The sequence below is a fragment of the Gobio gobio genome, assembly GCF_949357685.1.
Source record: "Gobio gobio genome assembly, chromosome: 12".
Taxonomy (NCBI): Eukaryota; Metazoa; Chordata; class Actinopteri; order Cypriniformes; family Gobionidae; genus Gobio; species Gobio gobio.
The window spans coordinates 3091534-3115890 of NC_137105.1; the positions used below are offsets into that span (position 1 = coordinate 3091534).

At 44.1% G+C, this 24357-nt stretch overlaps 1 protein-coding gene across 2 annotated transcripts in view; it reads left to right on the forward strand.

The window, feature by feature from the left end:
* The window catches only part of dspb (desmoplakin b), a 73605-nt gene that overhangs the window by 33075 nt on the left and 16173 nt on the right, over nucleotides 1-24357 (forward strand). For both annotated transcript variants that reach the window (XM_079831911.1, XM_079831912.1), the window contains exons 9-18: nucleotides 1007-1102; nucleotides 2199-2324; nucleotides 4445-4597; nucleotides 5253-5407; nucleotides 12187-12313; nucleotides 13502-13688; nucleotides 16480-16655; nucleotides 20099-20277; nucleotides 21919-22057; nucleotides 22475-22668. In XM_079831911.1, coding sequence (XP_079688037.1) covers nucleotides 1007-1102; nucleotides 2199-2324; nucleotides 4445-4597; nucleotides 5253-5407; nucleotides 12187-12313; nucleotides 13502-13688; nucleotides 16480-16655; nucleotides 20099-20277; nucleotides 21919-22057; nucleotides 22475-22668 — 1532 coding nt within the window. The remainder of the gene's footprint in view (nucleotides 1-1006; nucleotides 1103-2198; nucleotides 2325-4444; nucleotides 4598-5252; nucleotides 5408-12186; nucleotides 12314-13501; nucleotides 13689-16479; nucleotides 16656-20098; nucleotides 20278-21918; nucleotides 22058-22474; nucleotides 22669-24357) is intronic.

The window sequence follows — 24357 nt, forward strand, 5'->3', positions numbered from 1 at the left end:
CTCTCAGGCTTATATGGAGACGCTGCAGACGCAGTGGAGTTGTGTGTGTGTGTGTGTGTGTGTGTGTGTCTGATGGTCTGATGGTTTCTCTCAGGCTTATATGGAGACGCTGCAGACGCAGTGGAGTTGTGTGTGTGTGTGTGTGTGTGTGTGTGTGTGTGTGTGTGTGTGTGTGTGTCTGATGGTCTGATGGTTTCTCTCAGGCTTATATGGAGACGCTGCAGACGCAGTGGAGTTGTGTGTGTGTGTGTGTGTGTGTGTGTGTGTGTGTGTGTGTGTGTGTGTGTCTGATGGTCTGATGGTTTCTCTCAGGCTTATATGGAGACGCTGCAGACGCAGTGGAGTTGTGTGTGTGTGTGTGTGTGTGTGTCTGATGGTCTGATGGTTTCTCTCAGGCTTATATGGAGACGCTGCAGACGCAGTGGAGTTGTGTGTGTGTGTGTGTGTGTGTGTGTGTGTGTGTCTGATGGTCTGATGGTTTCTCTCCATCTTATATGGAGACGCTGCAGACGCAGTGGAGTTGTGTGTGTGTGTGTGTGTGTGTGTGTGTGTGTCTGATGGTCTGATGGTTTCTCTCAGGCTTATATGGAGACGCTGCAGACGCAGTGGAGTTGTGTGTGTGTGTGTGTGTGTGTGTGTGTGTCTGATGGTCTGATGGTTTCTCTCAGGCTTATATGGAGACGCTGCAGACGCAGTGGAGTTGTGTGTGTGTGTGTGTGTGTGTGTCTGATGGTCTCTCTCAGGCTTATATGGAGACGCTGCAGACGCAGTGGAGTTGTGTGTGTGTGTGTGTGTGTGTGTGTGTGTGTCTGATGGTCTGATGGTTTCTCTCAGGCTTATATGGAGACGCTGCAGACGCAGTGGAGTTGTGTGTGTGTGTGTGTGTGTGTCTGATGGTCTGATGGTTTCTCTCAGGCTTATATGGAGACGCTGCAGACGCAGTGGAGTTGTGTGTGTGTGTGTGTGTGTGTGTGTGTGTGTCTGATGGTCTGATGGTTTCTCTCAGGCTTATATGGAGACGCTGCAGACGCAGTGGAGTTGGCTCCTGCAGATCACCAGATGCATCGGTGACCACCTGAAGGAAAACGCTCGATACAGTCAGGTGACTAACACTCAAACTACTAAACCTAAACTAAAGGAAATGTTACACCACATAAAATAAATGGTAACTGAAATAAAATGAAATAAAATATATAGATATTTTTAAAAAAATTATTTCAGCCAGCCACTTCATTTTATTCATTTTTATTTAGTTAAATATGAAGTACTTAAATTCAAACATATATATATATAAACTAATAAAAATGTCAAAAAAGAAATAAAAAAAATTAGAAATTAAATTCTAAATATTAAAAAAAATCCTTAAACTTATTTTTTGAATAATACTGTCAAAAAAGTAAATTAATTTATTTTTTATTTTTTAATTGAATTAATACATTCAAATTAAATTCAAAATATTGATCCAATTTTTTTATTTATTCTAATTGTAATATTCCAAGGCAACATTTCTCATTTTTATTGTGTAATTTGAAGTACTAAAATAACTAAAACTGAAATAAAAATTAATACAAAAATATAAAGACATATAAAAAAAGGAAAAAAAGGAAAAAATACACTGAATAAAAAATAAATATTCAAAATATTAATAAAAATCCTTAATCTTATTTTATTTAATCCAATTGCCAAGGCAACATTTCTCATTTTTATTGTGTAATTTGAAGTACTAAAATAACTAAAACTGAAATAAAAATGCATAAAAAAACTATAGACAAAAATATAGTAATACAAATGACAATAACACAACAAAACAAAAGCTTTAACAATTAAAACAGGAAATATGAAAATAAAATGAATTCAAAATATTAATATAAACTGTGTGAATGATCGAGTTGTAATAAAAATGAATCAACTAAAATAGACATCGATTAAAAACTAAAGCTTATAATAAAATGAAAATAAAATATTATTAATAAAAATCAGCTAGTTGCCAAGAAACATTTCTAATTTTGATTTATTTTGTTTAACTTGAAATACTAAAATAATAAAAATGCATGTATGTGGACAAAAAAAACAAAACCTAGTAAAAATGGCAACAAATAAAACTTTAACAATGAAAAAATGACAATAACACAACATAACTAAAGCTTAGTTATGAAAATAACAGAAAATATGAATAATATCTGATCTGTATTGTGCAGTTCTTCAAGGAGACGATGGATATGAACAGCAAACTGCAGAAAGAGCACGACGGCATCCGCAAGAACTTCTCCTGCGATAAATCCACAGCGCTGCACAGCCTGCTGGAGCTGCTCCAGGGCCTGGAGGTGTGTGTGTGTGTGTGTGTGTGTGTGTGTGTGTGTGTGTGTGTGTGTGTGCGCGCAGTGGGATTTGGCAGGTGGGGAATCCCTCAAATTGTGTGTGGGTGCAACAGGGAAAAATGACCCACCGTGGGACAACATTATAGCAACACTTTCTGGGAAAAGAGTGTCACTGTGGCACCAAGTATCACAAAACTTATTTACTTTATATTTTAATGCTTTTATTTTGGTCCATCTACATCAGGGGTGGCCCGCCACGCATAATTTACAAATCGTGCGCTGCAAATCTCTGTGATTTAATTTTAGTTTAAAGCAGTTAAACAGCGCTGACTTAAAGGGTTAGTTCACCCAAAAATGTAAATTCTGTCATTAATGACTGAGCCTCATGTGGTTGGACACCCGTCAGACCTCCGTTCATCTTCAGACACAAATGAAGATATTTTAGTGTAAATCTGATGCTCTGAAAGGCCTCCATTGGCTCAACTTTACACTCTCAAGACCCTTAAAAGACACTAAAGACGTCGATACAAAGTCCATCTCACTACAGCGGCTCTACAATAACTTTATGAAGTGACGAGAATAGTTTTTGTGCGCAAAAAAACCCTAAATAACGACTTATATAGTGATGACCGATTTCAAAACACGGCCTCATGAAGCTTCGAAGCGTTATGAATCAGTGAGTCGATTCAGCGGTTTGAAGCGTTATGAATCAGTGAGTCGAATCAGCAGTTTGGATCGCCAAATTTCTGCAGTTTGGCGGTTTGACACGCGATCCGAATCATGAATCGACTCATTGATTCATAACGCTTCAAACCGCTGATTCGACTCACTGATTCATAACGCTTCAAACCGCTGATTCGACTCACTGATTCATAACGCTTCAAACCGCTGATTCGACTCACTGATTCATAACGCTTCAAACCGCTGATTCGACTCACTGATTCATAACGCTTCAAACCGCTGAATCGACTCACTGATTCATAACGCTTCAAAGCTTCATGATGCCGTGTTTTGAAATCGTCATCACTATGTAAGTCGTTATTTAGGTTTTTTTTGCGCACAAAAACTATTCTCGTCTTCATAAAGTTATTGTAGAGCCGCTGTAGTGAGATGGACTTTGTATCGACGTCTTTAGTGTCTTTTAAGGGTCTTGAGAGTGTAAAGTTGAGCCAATGGAGGCCTTTCAGAGCATCAGATTTACACTAAAATATCTTCATCTGTGTCTGAAGATGAGCGGAGGTCTGACGGGTGTCCAACCACATGAGGCTCAGTCATTAATGACACAATTTACATTTTTGGGTGAACTAAAACTTTAATCAACAACACTAACCTGCAAATCAGGAGAAACACTGTTAAAATACTTTACAAACAACAATTCACCAGCGTTTATCATGAGTTTACTGTGGAAACACACACTGTAACCGTGGCAATTTGTCAGAAATGTAGGTTAATATCTAATTTTATATCGTTTGTAATGTAGACATGTATTAAATGAGTAATAAAGGCCACATTGCAGACTATTTTTGTCCTAAACTTGCAGTTGTGAGCATTTGTATTTATATGTTTATAGACTAAATACCATTTATTTTCTTGTTTCTAGTATAAATATTAGGGCTGTCAAAAGATTAATCGCGATTAATCGCATCTAAAAAAAAAGTTTGTGTTTACATAATATACAAAACATGTCATATATATAATAGAAAAGGGACCGGCCCCTGGGTATTTCCACAACATCGAATCTGGCCACATTTAAAAAAAACTTTGGACACCCCTGATCTACTTCTACACACGGATATGATGATGATACTGTTAAAAAATAATATGCAACACAACTTTCACTGTAAAAAAATACTGTGCCCGTTTTACTCAATAAAATTGAAGCATCAGCTTTATGAGTATTTTAAACTAATTTTATTTGTGATGATCTTATTAGACTTTGCATGTTTTCAAAATGCTCTAAAGTAATAGCAACTCAATTTGTGTGTGTGTGTGTGTGTGTGTGTGTGTGTGTGTGTGTTGTGTGTGTGTGTGTGTGTGTGTGTGTGTGTGTGTGTGTGTGTGTGTGTGTGTGTGTGTGTGTGTGTGTGTGTGTGTGTGTGTGTGTGTGTGTGTGTGTGTGTGTTCAGAAAGAGCGAGAGCGACTGGTGGACCAGAGAGAGATGGTGCAGCAGCTCGTGATCAAATCCAAGAGCATCATCAGACTGAAGCCCAGAAACCCAGAGGAGAAGATCACAGCACAGATACTCGTACAGGCGCTGTGTGACTTCAGACAGGACGAGGTGACGTTTACACACACACACACACACACACACTCTCTTTCTCTCTCTCTCTCACACACACACACACACTCTCTTTCTCTCTCACACACACACACACACACACACACACACACACACACACACACACACACACACACACACACACACACACACACTGCCCCTGCCCCTAAACCTACCCATCACACACACATACATGCACACACACACACACACACACACACACACTGCCCCTGCCCCTAAACCTACCCATCACACACACACACACACACACTGCCCCTGCCCCTAAACCTACCATCACATACACACACACACACACACACACACTGCCCCTGCCCCTAAACCTACCATCACACACACACACACACACACACACACACACAAACACACACACACACTGCCCCTGACCCTAAACCTACCATCACAAACACACACACACACACACACACACACACACACACACACACACACACTGCCCCTGCCCCTAAACCTACCATCACACACACTCACACACACTGCCCCTGCCCCTAAACCTACCATCACATACACACACACACACACACACACACACACACACACACACACACACACACACACACACTGGCTGTTATGGTTGTGCATTTGTCACAGTGTGTGTGTTGTGGTGTGTCGTCTGTAGAAGACGATCCGTAAGGGAGATGAAGGGATTCTGAAGGATAACTCTGAGCGAACCACATGGCTGGTGACGGGACCCGGAGGGATGGACATGCAGGTGCCGTCCGTCTGTCTGTTAGTGCCTCCGCCAAACCCTCTGGCCATCAGCCTGGCCAACAAGTAAGCAACAAACAACACTCAATGACTCTCTCAAAGACTTGTTTCATTGATGAATCAGTGTTTTTGAACGAATCTCACAAGTGAATGATTCAATGACTCACTCATAAAGACTTCACTTGTTTCAATACTGGATGAATCAGCATTTTTGAATTAATCTCTTGAGTGAATGATTCAATGACTCACTCATAAACAGTTGTTTTATTGATGAATCAGTGTTTTTGAACAAATCTCTTGAATGAATGATTCAATGACTCCCTCATAAAGACTTGTTTCATTGATGAATCAGTGTTTTTTAACAAATCTCTTGAATGAATGATTCAATGACTCACTCATAAAGACTTGTTCCCATTCAGTCGGTCAACTCGGTACAACACATGACTATGGGATATCGCGCTCTAGCGCCATCTGCTGAAGACACCTTTATTCACGCCTGAAAGGCCAATGACGCATGACGACGTGGGCGGGGTCACGACCCACAGCATATAAATGCAGTCGTATGCGTCATTTCCCTTGTTCTTCAGCTCTTCACCGTGCTGCTTGAACACCATCACACCACATTTTCGCAAGAAAAGCCCACGGTGGTGATTATTGTCGAAATTAAGGCAAAAAAGAGAAAGCTTATTTAGCAACAAGTTTAGCTTTGCTAACGAAAGGCTAATAAGTTTTTCTCAAACAAAATGTTCAAACTTATGCCACATTCACAAGATAATCCACAGTGATGACTCTTGTTAATGGAAAAGACATAAAAGAGAAGTTTTTGGCTTGAGTTTAGTACAACTAACAAATGGCTAAAAATTTTTGTCATGATAAATATCTGAACAGGTTATCTCCCCTGTCCTATGGCATGTGGGTGTTCATGGTATAATCATAAGTAGGGTGTTCAGCATGCTCGGGCGGCTCTCGAGGGAGCCGCTTGCGAGCATTATGAGAGCTGACACTCAGGCTGCTCCGCTCTCGGCTGGCCGTGTTCGATGAGGCCGGCCAGCCTCGTGAGCCCCGTGGATCGGTCCCGCATCCGCCGAGGCGGTGCGGCGAGGCCGGTCATGGGGCTCACGGATGGGCTGTCAGCGGGACTTGGGACTGCTGAGGCATCTTCCCAGTCTTTGTCTAATTAGGCTGGACTAGATCTCTCCAACCCCAGTGCGTGTACGTTGTGCCCTACCGGCAGCTCTGCCGTTCCGCTTGGCGGGGCAGTGGTCGAACACGGCCCGCTCCTGTCTTCAGGTGCTGATCCAGATACGGTGATCGCCGGTTTTGGAGGCCACGGAGAGTTGGGATGATCGGGTATAGACCGAGGAGTGTCGGTGTAGCGTTCACGGGGTGATTCGGTCTCGCTAGAAGCGGGCGAGGAATGCTCTGATGATATATATTTTCAAACCGGGCAGATCGCGTCTCCCCGAGGTGGGTGAAAGTGAAATGATAGCCCTTGAATTGATCTGTGTTGGAGAGCGGCAACAAAGTTTGTCGATAGTCCTGCCGTGATACAGAAGCTTGCGGGTTTGATTCCTGTAAAATCAGCGATGCAAACTCGCCTGCCGATCTATCCAGATTGGGCAGTAACCCAGCAAAATAGCGGGTTCAGTTTAAGTATGTTGTCAATAAAATGTGTGTTGAGCATACAAGACCTCATGTGTTGATTTGTTAAAACAATCAGATTGCACTGGAACCTCTAACCTCACAGTCTGGCCGTATGCCGACAGATGAGAATAATGCAGTGTTATGCAATTTACAGTGATGTTTGCAGAAGGTCGCGGGATTCCACAAGTGATGCTTGAGAATCCTCCTCGCTGTCTGCCTTGAACGGTGGCGCGTAAGCGCACTAACAACACCATGGCTTCTTCGCACGATTCCAGTAGGGCTGTCGGCTGCGGTTTCTCTCGCGCCCCCCTCTGGTTTGGCGGAGTAATTGCAACTTCATTGTTTGAGAGGGGAAATCCGTGCTCTCCTCAGCAAAATGGCAATTCAAGTTTTGCCACAAGGGAAAATGGAGAAAGAGATTTTTCAGAGTAAATTCCTCCTCCTCCTCCTCCTCCTCAAAAAAAAAAAAAAAAAAAATACCAGACTTGCGGCAGTTGAACAAACACTTTAGAGTGGTTAATGTGTCAAGTTCAAAAATGCTTGCAGTATGTCACCTGTTCTGCCCTCTGCATCCTCGGGATCGGCTTACATCGGTGTGTTTTTGCCCGATGCATCTTGCCACAATCAAACAGGAGCACAGAAAACATTTCTGAGGTCTCCGTTGATGGGATTGCCTATAGATCCTAATGGCACTGCGCATATCTGAAAGATATGCAGAAGCGGTGTTGGTTCTGCTGTGCCATCAGAGCATAATATTGTTCTCCTATTTGGATGACGTGCTCCTGGCTGCAGACAGCAGGGAACACGCAGTGTTGTAAAACACATGCACTTGTTTTTCCATTTTACGAGCTCTGGGATTTTTCAGATAAATCTCAAAAGGGGCTGTTATGTCTCGGTCTGTTATATCTTGGTCTGGGGATAGATTCAGAACCGAACAGAGGGCAGAGGACTTTTGCAGTGCTGAGACTGCTGGGGCTCATGACCCCGATAGCAGTAGTACTGCTGGATTCTCCTCTTTGTGTTTGCAGTTCCGGCGCTGGGCGTTCGGTAACTTGCTATATGCCATGTGACATTTAAGCATGGTTCAGTAGCGCTGTTGGGCGTTCAGACCATGGTCCCCTGGGAGTCCTAGATCTGTTAACAGAAGGAATTCCCCTGGGCAGGGTTACGGCATGTTCATTAGTGATGACAAACGTCACAACATGGACGAGAAACTCTGTAAGAGGAGAGTGGTTGACAGCGCTGTAAGAGCTTCACATACATTTATGTGGAATAGTTCTCCTGGTGCTGAAACACTTGACCCAGCAGGACAAGCATTATTCAGAATGGAAAATATGACAATGGTCATATATATGTAGGCAAGGAGGTACTCCCTCTGTGCTGCTATTGGCATGGATGCTCTTGATACAAGGCAGACCTGCGGTGGCTTATGCACTCTTGAATAGTGGTGCAGATCGGGTGCAGAAATGTGTATCTTTTTGCATCTGCAGAAAACATGCGCCGCCCGCTGTTTTCTTGATTATGGACTGGAGTGCCCCGTAGGGGGTGGATGTCCCAACACGTATAGCCCAGGATTCTGCTGTATGCAGAAGGGTCCATCACTGATTTTGGTGGCATCTTGCTGGCCAGAGAAAAAGAAATGGTACACAAGCATCATGGCATTGCTGTTAAGGACACACACCATGGTGTCTTCCCCTATGCAGGAGGCAGATTCTGCACCCTCGGCCGGAACTGTGGTCTCTAAGGGTCTACATGTTAAGAGAGGGAGAATCTGACTATAGCTACAAAACAGGGCGCTTGCTTTCTGAAGCACACCGTGTTGTGTTGAAGTAGCGCATGTTTGAAGTTTGGTGCAGGTGAAAATCTGTATCACTGTGTCAGTGCCTGATTGATACTGTTTTCTTCTCCGAAGAAAAGTCACTCCCATTCCATGCTGGAAGTTTATTGGGCGACTGTTTTCGGCTTTCATGAGGGCATTAATGGTGCTGCGCTAAAGCGCGCATTTTTCGGTTCCTTAAGAGGGTCCTGGCATACTACGATTTTTGCTCCGTTTCGGGCACAGTCGAGAGTGTGAGTTTTTCAAAGTATAGCCTACTCCATTGCCCACATCAGTGGAAAGGTGCTTTTGGCGCATGTGTGCACTATCTAGTGCATTTTTGGTTTTCGAGTGCTTTGGTTTTCAAGTGCTCTCTCTCTCCTCTCCACCTATAGTTGGTGTGTGGTGAGCGCGCTGGTGCCATTGTACTGTGACTGCCCTTGCATCATCCAAGTGGATGCTGAACACTGCTGGTGGTTGAGGAGAGACCCCTGACATGAGTGTAAAGCGCTTTGAGTGTACAGTAGTACATAGGAAACATGCTATATGATTCATGTCACTCGCACATGTGCTGTTTTATGTGCACCGTCCGCGGTCCCAAAAATTGGGCTGCACACGGACAGTGTGCGCGGCCATCTGCGGACTCTCCTAATGGTGATTATTACGTCACACGGACAGTTCACGGACTGTCAGGGAACTCTCGCGTTCCACTTCATCTGTTGAGAGTGTGAGCTGGTCACGGTATACTCCTTTGGCCAGGAAGGCCGGGTATGGTTAATTTCCCGCATCCAGATGCGTCACACACGCAGTCGAATGAGCTCGGATGACCAAGTTCAATACATGTGCAGTATAATTGTTGTGACTCTTCTGTCGCTTCTGTTTTTCTTGCACATGCGCTGTTGTATGCGCACCTTCCATGCATTCTCAAAAACAATTGGGCTGCATGCTGACGGAATACTTTGGACTTAAGTGTAGATGGGTTCGGAATGCGTGCTTCTGAGTGAACTTTGTCCGCAAGTGGTCAAGTCACTCATACGCTGTGGCATGCGCACCAAAGGCCCTCCTGTTGACGAGATTTTACGTCACACGAATGGTGCGCAGAACGCAGACATCCAAAGTATACCTGGAGCTTTAAGGTCAGCGTTTTTAGGCTCGTTACAAACTGTAATGGTCATGACCTGATGGTTGATCTGGAGGCTAGGTGTGAACCTCCGTTTAAGCCTTTAGAATCCTTGAATATAAGGATGATTCCTTGTCATGGATACTGGCACCAGCAAAGCATGTTGGTTATCTTCATGCGCTATTGGTGCATCCCCTTTGCAGTTTGCACCCAAGCTGCACTTGGTGGTGTTGCATCCAAATGCGGCGTATATGCCTAAAGTCAGGTTGGGAGTATGCTCTCGTTCGAGCTGTCTGCCCTATGAAATCTCTGACTCAGAGAAAAACAGGATACTTGCTTTGTGCTTTGCGCCATTTGCGATTCGTACGCAGGTGCGTTCGGCAGTTGCAGGCTATGCACTCGCCTGACCAGCCTTTTGTCATGTTTTCCAACTCAGCCAGTGGGAAGCCGCTATCTGAGCGATGTCTTTCACATTGGATTGTACAAGGCTATTTCTATAGCATGGAAGGAGTTGGTTCTGCCTGGTGAGGTGTGTGAGCACTCTAGGGCATGGAGATGTCAGGGGCTTGGTTTAATATTCTCGTGGGATGCCAGCTGGGCATCACTGTGCACATTTGTCCGGTGTACCCGCTAGTTGCCACTACGGCAACAGTAACTCAGGCTGTGCAAACCACAGGGGTTTTTATAGGGGCCATGCATCTTTCCCTCGGAAAAGGGTTATGTGGCGGTGCTGGTCTATTACGTTTAGTTCAGCGACTTGGCGGGGCGTGAATATATGTCCCATAGTCATGTGTTGTACCGAGTTGACCGACTGAATGGGAACGTTGAGTTATGCATATAACTACTGTTCCCAGAAGGAGGGAAACGAGGTACAACACCTCTGGGCCCCGCACAGTCGGGGCTCGGTGAAGAGCTGGACTGAACAAGGGAAATGACGCATACGACTGCATTTATATGCTGTGGGCGAGGGACCCCGCCCACGTCGTCATGCGTCATTGGCCTTTCAGGCGTGAATAAAGGTGTCTTCAGCAGATGGCGCTAGAGCGCGATATCCCATAGTCATGTGTTGTACCTCGTTTCCCTCCTTCTGGGAACAGTAGTTATATGCATAACTCAACGTTTCATTGATGAATCAGTGTTTTTGAACAAATCTCTTGAGTGAATGATTCAATGACTCACTCATAAAGACTTCACTTGTTCCAATACTGGATGAATCAGCGTTTTTGAACAAATCTCTTGAGTGAATGATTCAATGACTCACTCATAAAGACTTTTTCAATTACTGGATGAATCAGTGTTTTTGAACAAATCTCTTGAGTGAATGATTCAATGACTCCCTCATAAAGACTTGTTTCATTGATGAATCAGTGTTTTTTAACGAATCTCTTGAATGAATGATTCAATGACTCACTCATAAAGACTTGTTTCATTGATGAATCAGTGTTTTTGAACGAATCTCTTGAATGAATGATTCAATGACTCCCTCATAAAGACTTGTTTCATTGATGAATCAGTGTTTATGAAAAAATCTCTTGAATGAATGATTCAATGACTCACTCATAAAGACTTCACTTGTTCCAATACTGGATGAATCAGTGTTTTTGAACAAAGCTCTTGAGTGAATGATTCAATGACTCCCTCATAAAGACTTTTTCAATTACTGGATGAATCAGTGTTTTTGAACAAATCTCTTGAGTGAATGATTCAATGACTCCCTCATAAAGACTTGTTTCATTGATGAATCAGTGTTTTTTAACGAATCTCTTGAATGAATGATTCAATGACTCACTCATAAAGACTTGTTTCATTGATGAATCAGCGTTTTTGAATTAATCTCTTGAGTGAATGATTCAATGACTCACTCATAAAGACTTGTTTCATTGATGAATCAGTGTTTTTGAACGAATCTCTTGAGTGAATGATTCAATGACTCACTCATAAAGACTTGTTTCATTGATGAATCAGTGTTTTTGAACAAATCTCTTGAATGAATGATTCAATAACTCACTCATAAAGACAGAACACAGATCTGAATGTTCGCTGTGATCAAAGCTTTAAGATTCCTGTCATTTAGGAATATTGTTTTTCCACACTTGATTGAACACTTACCTTTAAAAAGTAAAATGTAGTTTGCTGTGTTTCCTCTGTAGTATGAAGCATTTCATTATGACGTTCTGCACACGTGTCAGTCTGTGTTCTGCACTTATTGGAATATGATCAGTGTGTTGTGTAGATATGACTGTGTTTAACTGTGTTTGACTGCAGGAATTCCCAGTATTATGAGGCCATTCTATCCGTGTGGAATCAGCTGTACATCAACGTCAAGAGCATGATCTCCTGGCAGTACTGTCTACTGGACATCAACCGCATCAACTCACTCACCATCAACATGGTAAAAATAATATGCATTAGTGTTTTTGTTCATTTAGCAAAGCAACTAACACAATAATTGACCTATCGGTAACGGTAAGCCCCTCCCATCGAACGCCGATGAGCCAATAGCAGTTGAGTATCAGTTGCGCTGGGACCGGAACTCGGACATCTTTAGGTGTCAGCGCCATAGAGAAACATTGGAAAATCCGAAGCTCTCATCGTTTTGATGGTGTTTATGCTACAAAAATGCTAAACATCGTGCCTGAGGGACTGTAACACTGACTCCAGAGATCCTGAGAGGATTTTCTGCTTGTCATACTCTCATTAAGTTACTATTAAAGTTAGTAATTCCCTGCTAACGTACAAACTGACTAACTATAACTAACTGTTCTCATGCAACGGTGTAGGTCAGAAACACGAAGGTCTACATTTCAGTGCATCTCTCCATATTAAACTGATTAAATGTGAATTTCTGTAATCTTACCCTGCGGTACATGAACAGTGTTGATCCTGGATGTTATCATCTGCGATCGTAACAAGAGGCGTCTCCCGTTTGCATTGAGATCTGTAAACCATCGCTTCCAAATTAATCTCTCACCATATTCCCATTTTATTTCTGTGAGTTTAGATATGTTTAAAGCTCTGCATTATCTGTCTAATAAAGAGGACTCTTATTTTGATAGGTATTATAGTCTCCGGCTAGTGAAAGGGAGAGCTCGCACTCAGTTTATCGGAGTTGTTTTGCAGATACAAAGTTCACCAGTTATTAACTGCACCCCCGAAAAGGCATAAGCTCTGTGTATATGTTTGTTTACTGTGAGTGTTTTTGTGTAATTTGTTGTGTGTGTTAATGGTAATGCCACGGAGAGAGAGAGAGTTTGTGAATGAGACGTTAATGCGCACTTCTTATGCTTTGTTTGTTCAGCTCTTACGATGATTTTTTTGAGTGAAAAACGATGTAATAAACTTGATAAACCATCAGTTTGGCCATCATTCGGACGGGATATATACGCTACAATCTGTGTCCAAAAACATCTTGGGATAAGGTTTTCACACTGACAGCTGTACATTGTAAGATATAGCAACTCCGTTTGTTTGTCCGAGTTAGCAACAGTAACTAAGGGGGGCGGGGCTTACCGATAGGTCAATTGTAGTTTGATTCCTGTGCATTAAAACAAGCATGCTCTTTGCCTTGGTTTGTGTGTAGCTGGCCAAAATGGGTCCAGAAGAGACCAACAGCATCCTCCAAAGTTTGGAGATGCACTTCCAGGAGTTTAAGAAGCACAGCCAGGGCTCAGAGCTGTTCGGGACCGAGGACCAGAAGCACATCGAGACGCAGTTCACAGGAGCCCAGCAGCACTACGGCAAACTCGTGGTGGATCTGCCCGCGTACGGTTAGTGTACAGCGGACACACACACACACACACACCGTACTTCTGTGATATACACCGATCAGGCGTAACATTATGAAGCGAATAACACTGATGATCTCCTGTTAATGGGTGGGATATATTAGGCAGCAAGTGAACATTTTGTCCTCAGAGTTGATGTGTTAGAAGCAGGAAAAATGGGCAAGCGTAAGGATTTGAGCGAGTTTGACAAGGGCCAGATTGTGACGGGTCAGAGAATCTCCAAAACTGCAGCTCTTGTGGGGTGTTTCCGGTCTGCAGTGGTCAGTCTCTATCAGAAGTGCTCAGAGGAAGGACCAGTGGAGAACCGGCCACAGGGTCATGGAGGACCAGTGGAGAACCGGCCACAGGGTCATGAAGAACCAGTGGAGAACCGGCCACAGGGTCATGGAGGACCAGTGGAGAACCGGCCACAGGGTCATGGAGGACCAGTGGAGAACCGGCCACAGGGTCATGGAGGACCAGTGGAGAACCGGCCACAGGGTCATGGAGGACCAGTGGAGAACCGGCCACAGGGTCATGGAGGACCAGTGGAGAACCGGCCACAGGGTCATGGAGGACCAGTGGAGAACCGGCCACAGGGTCATGATGGACCAGTGGAGAACCGGCCACAGGGTCATGGAGGACCAGTGGAGAACCGGCCACAGGGTCATGAAGGACCAGTGGAGAACCGGCCACAGGGTCATGGAGGACCAGTGGAGAACCGGCCACAGGGTCATGAAGGACCAGTGGAGAACCGGCCACAGGGTCATGGAGGACCAGTGGAGAACCGGCCACAGGGTCATGAAGGACCAGTGGAGAACCGGCCACAGGGTCATGATGGACCAGTGGAGAACCGGCCACAGGGTCATGGAGGACCAGTGGAGAACCGGCCACAGGGTCATGAAGGACCAGTGGAGAACCGGCCACAGGGTCATGGAGGACCAGTGGAGAACCGGCCACAGAGTCATGGAGGACCAGTGGAGAACCGGCCACAGAGTCATGGAGGACCAGTGGAGAACCGGCCACAGGGTCATGAAGGACCAGTGGAGAACCAGCCACAGGGTCATGGAGGACCAGTGGAGAACCGGCCACAGGGTCATGGAGGACCAGTGGAGAACCGGCCACAGGGTCATGGAGGACCAGTGGAGAACCGGCCACAGGGTCATGGAGGACCAGTGGAGAACCAGCCACAGGGTCATGGAGGACCAGTGGAGAACCGGCCACAGAGTCATGGAGGACCAGTGGAGAACCGGCCACAGGGTCATGGAGGACCAGTGGAGAACCGGCCACAGGGTCATGAAGGACCAGTGGAGAACCGGCCACAGGGTCATGAAGAACCAGTGGAGAACCGGCCACAGGGTCATGGAGGACCAGTGGAGAACCGGCCACAGGGTCATGAAGGACCAGTGGAGAACCGGCCACAGGGTCATGGAGGACCAGTGGAGAACCGGCCACAGGGTCATGGAGGACCAGTGGAGAACCGGCCACAGGGTCATGGAGGGGTCAGAATACACAGAGCATCTCAGTTTGTTGTGTATGGGGCGGCACAGCCGCTGACCAGTGCCCATGCTGACCCCTGACCCCTGACCCCAAAGCACCAACAGTTGCCCGTGAGCATCAGAACTGGACCCTGGAGCAATGGAAGAAGGTGACCTGGTCTGATGATCATTGGATGGCTGGGTGTGTGTGCATGGCTGACCTGGGGAACACATGGCACCAGGTGCATTATGGGAAGAAGGTGTGGCGGCGGAGGCAGTGATGCTTTGGGCAATGTTCTGCTGGGAAACCTTGGGTCCTCCATCATGTGGATGTGACTTTGACACGTCCCACCTACCTAAGCATTGTTGAGCCCATGTCCAGCCTTTCATGGAGACGGTATTCCCTGTGGCTGTGGCTCTTTCAGCAGATAATGCGCCGCCACAAAGCACAAATGCTTCAGGAATGGTTTGAGGAGCACAACAACGAGTTTGAGTCCAAATTCCCCAGATCTCAATCCAATTGAGCATCTGCCATATCACTCTGTAGCCCAAGACTAGTTTCCCACTGAAGCTAAGCAGGGCTGAGCCTGGTTAGTACCTGGATGGGAGACCAACTGGGAAATCTAGGCAGCTGCTGGTAGAGGTGTTAGTGAGCTCACCCTGTGGTCTGTGTGTGTCCTAACACCCCAGTGTAGTGATGGGGACACTATACTGTGACAAGCACCGTTCTTCGGATTGATTCTGACTCTCTGTGGTCATTAAAAATCACAGGATGTCCTTCGATAAAGAGTAGGGGTGTAACCCCGGCATCATGGCCAAATTTGCCCATTGGCCCCTGTCCATCATGGCCTCCTTATCATCCCCATATACCGATTGACTTATCTCCTCTCCACCAATCAGCTGGTGTGTGGTGGACGTTCTGGCGCAATATGGCTGCAGTCGCATCATCCAGGTGGATGAGGAGATTCCCCCTTTCTATGTAAAGCACTTTGAGTGCCTAGAAAAGCGCTATATAAATGTAACAAATTATTATTATTATTATCTGTGGGATGTGCTGAACATACAAGTCCGATCCACGGAGGCCCAGCCTCGCAACTTACAGGACTTAAAGGATCTGCAGCTAACATCTTGGTGCCAGATCCCACAGCACACCTTCTAGTGGAGTCCATGCCTCGACGGGTCAGTGCTGTCTAGGCAAGTTTTAGGAAGGTGGTCATAATGTTATTCCTGATCGGTTTGTAAAAATAAAAAAAATCACAATAACAGACACACAGTGAAGCTCTGCGGTTTAAAGTCCTGAATGTTTTGTGCTGTAGCCGTTAGTGGAGAAGGATCCGAGTTCGCCACGGCGGTGAGCGTCAAACTGCTGAACCAGCTCAACGCTCTCAGATTCAAGCTGGAGGGGTCCGAATCTTCCCTCGTCACCTTCCTCTACATCCCCTTAGGAGAGGACGCGCCTGAAGAGTGCAGCCGCCACATCACCAGCACACAGGTGACCACAAACACAACACACACGCTTTTAATGACTGTTTTAATACATTTTATTCATTATTTTTATAGGATACAAAACACGAGATTAGGGCTGCCACTAACGACTATTTTTATATTGATTAATCTATCGCCTAATTTGTCGATTAATCGATTAATCTATCGTCTAATGTGTCGATTAATCTATCATCTAATGTGTCGATTAATCGATTACTATATCTTCTAATTTGCCGATTAATCGCTTAGTCTATCGTCTAATATGTTGATTAATCGATTAATCTATCGTCTAATTTGTCGATTAATCTATCGTCTAATGTGTCGATTAATCGATTAATCTATCGCCTAATGTGTTGATTAATCGATTAACCTATCGTCTAATTTGATGATTAATCGATTAATCTATCGTCTAATGTGTCGATTAATCGATCACCTGGTTTGTCGATTAATCGACTAATTTATCACAATGATTTTCAACAATTTTACAACTTGCAACGTTGGCCTTCAGTAGTGTACTATAAAAAAGTATTCATGTAAACAAGCCCTTGACAAAATGTTAAACTAAAAGAGTAAAAATGTAAAAAGGTACACATTTGTAAACCAACATAACAAAAAAAGAGAATATATTTTTATATAGAATAGTGTTTTCATGATGCCAAACTTATGACTTCGATACGATACCAGACTAAAATACCTCAATACCGATACTGAGTCCATACCATGGCAAAAACTGTAAAATTAATTGAATAATATGACAGAACTTACTATTCATTGTTTTATCATTGTTTTAGGGTTAAAAAAAAAAAAAAAAAAAAAAAAAAAGAGCTGCACGGACCAAATTCATTGTAACACTCAATTTCTCACTCAACTCTGTATACGTTCACTAAAGACAAATCCGACTGTGTTTAGCCGAATACTCGCCAGGACGTGCATTCTTACATATTGTTTACCACTAAAACCCAATAATCCGCGAAACTGGCGTTGCGATCTGTCTGAGTGAAAAACGTGTGTGTGCTTCAGGTCAGAGTCCCGGCCGCACTGCACTTCTGATGCTTTCTTTTTCCGGAGCTGCGCGTATATATTTTAATGTTCTGCTTCCATTGTTTAGTGAGCGGTGGAAGCAGAGCTCACACACACGTCCTCACTCCTGCTGTCACACACACGTCCTCACTCCTGCTGTCACACACACGTCCTCACTCCTGCTGTCACACACACACGTCCTCACTCCTGCTGTCACACACACGTCCTCACTCCTGCTGTCACACACACCACCTCACTCCTGCTGTCACACACACACACGTCCTCACTCCTGCTGTCACACACACGTCCTCACTCCTGCTGTCACACACACGTCCTCACTCCTGCTGTCACACACACACGTCCTCACTCCTGCTGTCACACACACGTCCTCACTCCTGCTGTCACACACACGTCCTCACTCCTGCTGTCACACACACGTCCTCACTCCTGCTGTCACACACACACGTCCTCACTCCTGCTGTCACACACACACGTCCTCACTCCTGCTGTCACACACACGTCCTCACTCCTGCTGTCACACACACACGTCCTCACTCCTGCTGTCACACACACACGTCCTCACTCCTGCTGTCACACACACGTCCTCACTCCTGCTGTCACACACACACGTCCTCACTCCTGCTGTCACACACACGTCCTCACTCCTGCTGTCACACACACACGTCCTCACTCCTGCTGTCACACACACGTCCTCACTCCTGCTGTCACACACACGTCCTCACTCCTGCTGTCACACACACACGTCCTCACTCCTGCTGTCACACACACGTCCTCACTCCTGCTGTCACACACACGTCCTCACTCCTGCTGTCACACACACGTCCTCACTCCTGCTGTCACACACACGTCCTCACTCCTGCTGTCACACACACACGTCCTCACTCCTGCTGTCACACACACACGTCCTCACTCCTGCTGTCACACACACGTCCTCACTCCTGCTGTCACACACACACGTCCTCACTCCTGCTGTCACACACACACGTCCTCACTCCTGCTGTCACACACACGTCCTCACTCCTGCTGTCACACACACACGTCCTCACTCCTGCTGTCACACACACGTCCTCACTCCTGCTGTCACACACACACGTCCTCACTCCTGCTGTCACACACACACGTCCTCACTCCTGCTGTCACACACACGTCCTCACTCCTGCTGTCACACACACGTCACAGCGTCGACGCAGTCGATTGAATCGACCAATCGCGACAGGCCTAAATATAAATCTCACAACAATCTCATCAGATCTGCATACAAATCTGTATTCACACAAACAATTATTATAGCTCGGATGTAAACACTGATGTCTACAGTGGCGATCACAATAGAGTAATGCTGCGTTCACACCAAACGCGAATAGAGCGTCTAAATCGCCTCTAGTTGGACGCTTGAACATTTTGAATCCATTCGCACGTCCACAGCGAATTGGACGCGTGTATAAATCGAGCATTTGAAGCTAAATTGACGCGTGTTCAAGGCGCTCCAGAAGAAATATGTCATAAAACACCACTCTGCCTCTTTTCATTTTCATTAGAAATATATATTAAACATTAATAACCACACAAATGTGGTCCAGCAAACGCCTACATTATCTTCACTGCATGTATATTTAAATATCCTAAAAAATAAAGTTATGAAACTTCTCTTTGCCCTCAATCAAAATTATTTGGCAGACAACAAATTATAGATTCATGACACCAAAGATCGGCCGTTAGATCCACACAAGATGCACCACTACAGGCCATCAGAGCAGCGGCAGACGGCAGAAGGACTGGCCGAGGAAAGGCTGCTCTCGCCGGGGTTAATGAGCACTGAGCGCTGCTGATCCACTGGAGCTCACAACTCCAAAAATGCACAATTTTCTTTATAAATAAACCACAGATTTGAGCTTTAAACCACTACATTCTCACCTGAAAAAGTCTTAAACCTCATTTTGTGACACAATAGTAGTATTTTTAAACTATGCAGTTTTTCTCATCACCTCACTTTACCATGTGACAGTAGCGAGCAGGCTCCTGATTGGTTTACGCGGCGCGAATTGACGGCAAAGTTCACATTTTTCAACTTGGGCGTCAGACGCGAATTCGCTTCAAACGCGTGAATGCACAAAAAGCACCACTCGCGCAAGACGCTCAATACGCGTCCAATTCGCATAATTCGTGCGAACTAGACGCACGAATGAGGCGGAATCGCGCCGCAGGACCTCCAGACGTGCGTCAACGCGCCTTTCCATTGACTTAACATTAAAATAACTCGCGCCAGACGCTCTTTTCGCATTTGGTGTGAACGCAGCATAAATCCCCTTTTAAAAGTGACTTGACGCTTCAAATAAAGATTGTATCATTACACCAGTAGGTGGAGACTGAGGAAGTTTGAGGTGTAGGTTGATTTATTGGTGTGTTCAGGTGTTTCAGAAGGACGTGCAGACGCTGAAGGGAGAGTTTCTGAGCCTGCAAGACGGCGTTCAGGCGGAACTCAAAGACGCGAAGGATACCGATAAAGCCAGATACCTGCGGGATCAGCTGGACGTCATCAACCAGAGACTAGTTGACCTGGAGAATTACACGGCTTCACATCTCCAGAGGTACACGCCGCCCTTCAAATGCTTTTTATTTCATGGTAAAGGTTCACTACTGTTTAAAAGTTTGGCGTCTGTAAGATTTTTCTCTTATGTTCACCAAGGCTGCATTTATTGGCAGTGGCTATTTACACTAAGTGGTGTAGATGCTATTTACTAAGTTAGAATAGTGATATATTCTTTTCACACCATGTAAAAGTGTCAGTTCTTTGCAGTATGTGTAAATAGTAATTAGATGTTATTTATACTTTATTTTGACAGATACTATTTGCACCTCAGTATTGTTGTACATTAAAGCTGCACTATGTAACATTTTCTTCAGTAATATATCCAAACACCACTAGGCCAGTGTTATATATTTTGTTCAGTTGAGTACTTACAATATCCCAAATGTTTCCAACTATTTGTAAATCGTGAGATGCTATTTTAACCGAGGAACCGGGATGTGTGGGGGCGTGGCCTGTCGATGACATCATATCCGCGTTCCCCTCAGGTTGCGGTTTTATTCTGCAGAAGCGCTTTCCTCTCACTGCAGTGTGAACAAGTGTCATAGCAGCCGGCGAGAGTAAGACACATGGCATCAAGTTTTGACGCAAATCGACCCGCGGTTCGAATCCGCCTTTTGCTGAACTCACTCCACTCCCTTTTCCCATCAAATATCAGATCGGAAAGGCATTTATTTTAAATAAAAATGAAGAAAATATTAGAAAAGTGGAAATAAAGCGTCTAACATGTGTTTAATAATAAGTGTTTATCGGTTAGGTGTCGGTGAACAGACATGCGCTGAATTAGAGATGATTAAAGTGGGTCTTGCCCCGCCCACTTACAATGGTTCCAACGCCCATGGGCGGAGCTAATGCAAATTGCACTTGCCAACAAGGCACGCTTGGTGTAAATAGACATGCGTCATTTATTTGATCAAAAATACAGTAAAAATTTTGAAATATTATTCCAGTGTAGATCATCTGTTCTCTATGTGAGTATATAGTTAAGTGTAATTTATTCCTGTGATCAAAGCTGAATTTAGTTGAAAACTGTGATGCATTTCATTTCTCAGGATTCTTTGATGAATATCAGATGAAAAAATCAGATAAGTTACTAATTAAAAGTTTAATAAATAAAACCAAAAATAAAACTCAAATAAACTAATTAAAACTATTTAGAAATATTTGTAAAAAACATTAAAAATTACTAGTAAAAATGTGTATATAAATAATACTAAAATGCATAGTGTCCAGAAAACTTTAATGTAAAGTAAAATATAACATATACATGAATAATACCAGGATAATAAGTTCAAAAGAACAGCATAGAATCTTTTATAACATTTTAAGTGTCTTTACTGTGACTTTTGATCAATTTGTTGCGTCATTGCTGAATAAAATATGAATAAATCTTACTGACGCCAAGCTTTTGAACGGTAATTACACGTCTGTTGTTTTTGTGTTATTACATATATCTAAGTTTCTATAATCCAGTGAATGAAATGGTTCACAAATGAAAGGTTATTTTCTGTTTTTATTCGGAACTTGATGGACCGGATCAGATGATTTATATCAAATGTCTGATATCAGATTCAAAACAAAAATATCAGCTATAAAATATACCATAAAATATGAATATTAAAAGAGTTTTTGTCTGTTCCAGGTTGAATCTGGTGAAGTCCCTGCTGAAGGATCTGCTGAAGGCTGAAGATGTGGTGAAGGTTTATGAAGCTCGACTGACAGAGAAAGAGACGGCGTCTCTGGACCCGGAAGAGCTCCAGAAATACCAGAAAGTGCTCCAGGTGACATCATTACTGACATACCATACAGCTCAAATGATTTATTAATGCTGGCATGCATGCAGATCATAATTCTGGACGCTTGAACAAATTATGAATAATTATTCATAAGTATGCAGTGTCATAACTACATCTCTGACGTTTATAACAAACCAAACAGTTTGAAAATCGGTAGAAAATTGAGCAAGTTATGGTTATTTTAAAAGTACACGCACCATTAAAACACAATGTTACGAGTGAGCGAGCTGACTGTGACAAGATGGCCGCCAGATGTGGACTCGACCTCCATTGGCCAGCAGTGCGGACGAGACATCTAGCTTTTATTATGTTTATCTATGGCTGCACTTGCACGCCTTAGAGCGTTTCAAAGATGGCCGCCGAGTGAAATGACTTTATCCAGTACTTATCCTCCAAATGCAGAGTATGCGCAGTGATTTGGAGCAGAAGCAGGATGTGCTGAATTCTCTGGTGGCGGATCTGAATAAAGTTCAGCAGTGTAACGATCACATGGATCAGGGCCGCTACAGGTGTATCATCAACATCTCCCAGTACGCCGAGCACGTCAACCAGCTGTCGGACCGCTGGAAACGCATCCAGATGCAGATCAACACCAGGTCAGATACGCTTTCCTTAAAGGGGTCATGACATGAGAAATCTGACATAGGTCTATGAACCATTAAAACATCCTGCAAGTTTCATATCTTCTTCATTATAAACAACGCATTTATTTAATCAAGCTCCAAAAACAGCTCGTTTTGATATTGGGTGACCTGTGATGTCACACGTGGAAGCACATTTGCATATGACCGCCTCCAGAGCAAGACATTGACGAATAGTTATACATCATCACACCATTAGGCCCCACCCACTCGTACCATAGGCCCCGCCCTATAACAGCATTCAGTCGCTTAACAGCTGACATTCGCATCAAAAGCAAACCGAGCCCATTTTAATGACGGACGCTGATACACTATACAGATGTGTGTTCAGCTTCTGACATCTGCCGACAACAGGACACACGGAAGAGTGAAAGAACGGTCCAGTTTAAACAGCTGGTTTGAGTCTCTGTACACACTTCAGAAGAAATCCCTGAGTCAGGAACAAGTGGATGGTTTATCTGAATGGCATTTTAGGATTATATGTTTGTTCGGAGCATTTGACTGAGGCTCAGTGTAATAGAGAGTTCAAAGAAACTTTTGTTGACCGATGAAGCGGCGACTGTATGGGATCTGCAACACACACTGTAAATGGATGTTATGGATGATGTTTTCACAATAGTGAGTGGGCGTTGATACTGTTTCCTGTGCAATGACGTTAGCCAATCATAACAGTGGGCGTTTATTGACGAGCTTTAAAGTGTACATAACACACAAACAGTTTGTGTCAGTCTCATGTTAATCTTGGGTATCTCAGTCCCTCCAGAAAAACGCAATTATGCGATCGCGTGATTTAACGCATTATCAGCCAAAGTCCGCATATTCATGCGGGGGCCGCATTTTTTCAAATACGCCGCACTTTCGCCGCATAAATTGCCTATTTCCGCGTGCAAAATATGCGGGGCTATCATGATTTCATAATCCCCGCATTTTCGTTGCAAAAAAAGTCATATATATTAGCAGAAAGTTGAAACATTTTCGTTTACTTCACACAAGAGCCGCCATTTCCGCCTATTGCCATGGGAACGTTTTGAAGTGACGTGATTACCCGACGCGAACGTCATCGAAAAGCTTCAAACCCCGTGGAGAAACCATAGATACCAGTGAAACCATGATGAAGCACAAACTCCCATTGGCCAACAAAAATAACAGCAAAAGAGCAAAGCAGTTTCCCTGTGTGCTGACTGATTTCAAAACACAGCATCATGAAGCTTTGAAGCGTTATGAATCAATGAGTTGATTCAGCGGTTTGAAGCGTTATGAATCAATGAGTCGATTCAGCGGGTTGGATCGCCAAAGTCACGTATTTCAGCAGTTTGACACGCGATCCGAATCATGAATCGACTCGGTGATTCATAGCATCATGATGCTGTGTTTTGAAATCAGTCATCACTATATAAGTCGTTATTTATTTTTTTTTGCACACAATACTATTATCGTCGCTTCATAAAGTTATTGTAGAACCACTGTAATGAGATGGACTTTGTAATGACGTCTTTAGTAGGCTACCTTTTATGGGTCTTGAGTGTACATTGTGCCAATGGAGGCCTTTCTGAGCCATCGGAATTCAACTAAAATATCTTAATTTGTGTCCAACAACATAAAGGGAAGTCATTAATGACAGAATTTTCATTTTTAGGTGAACTA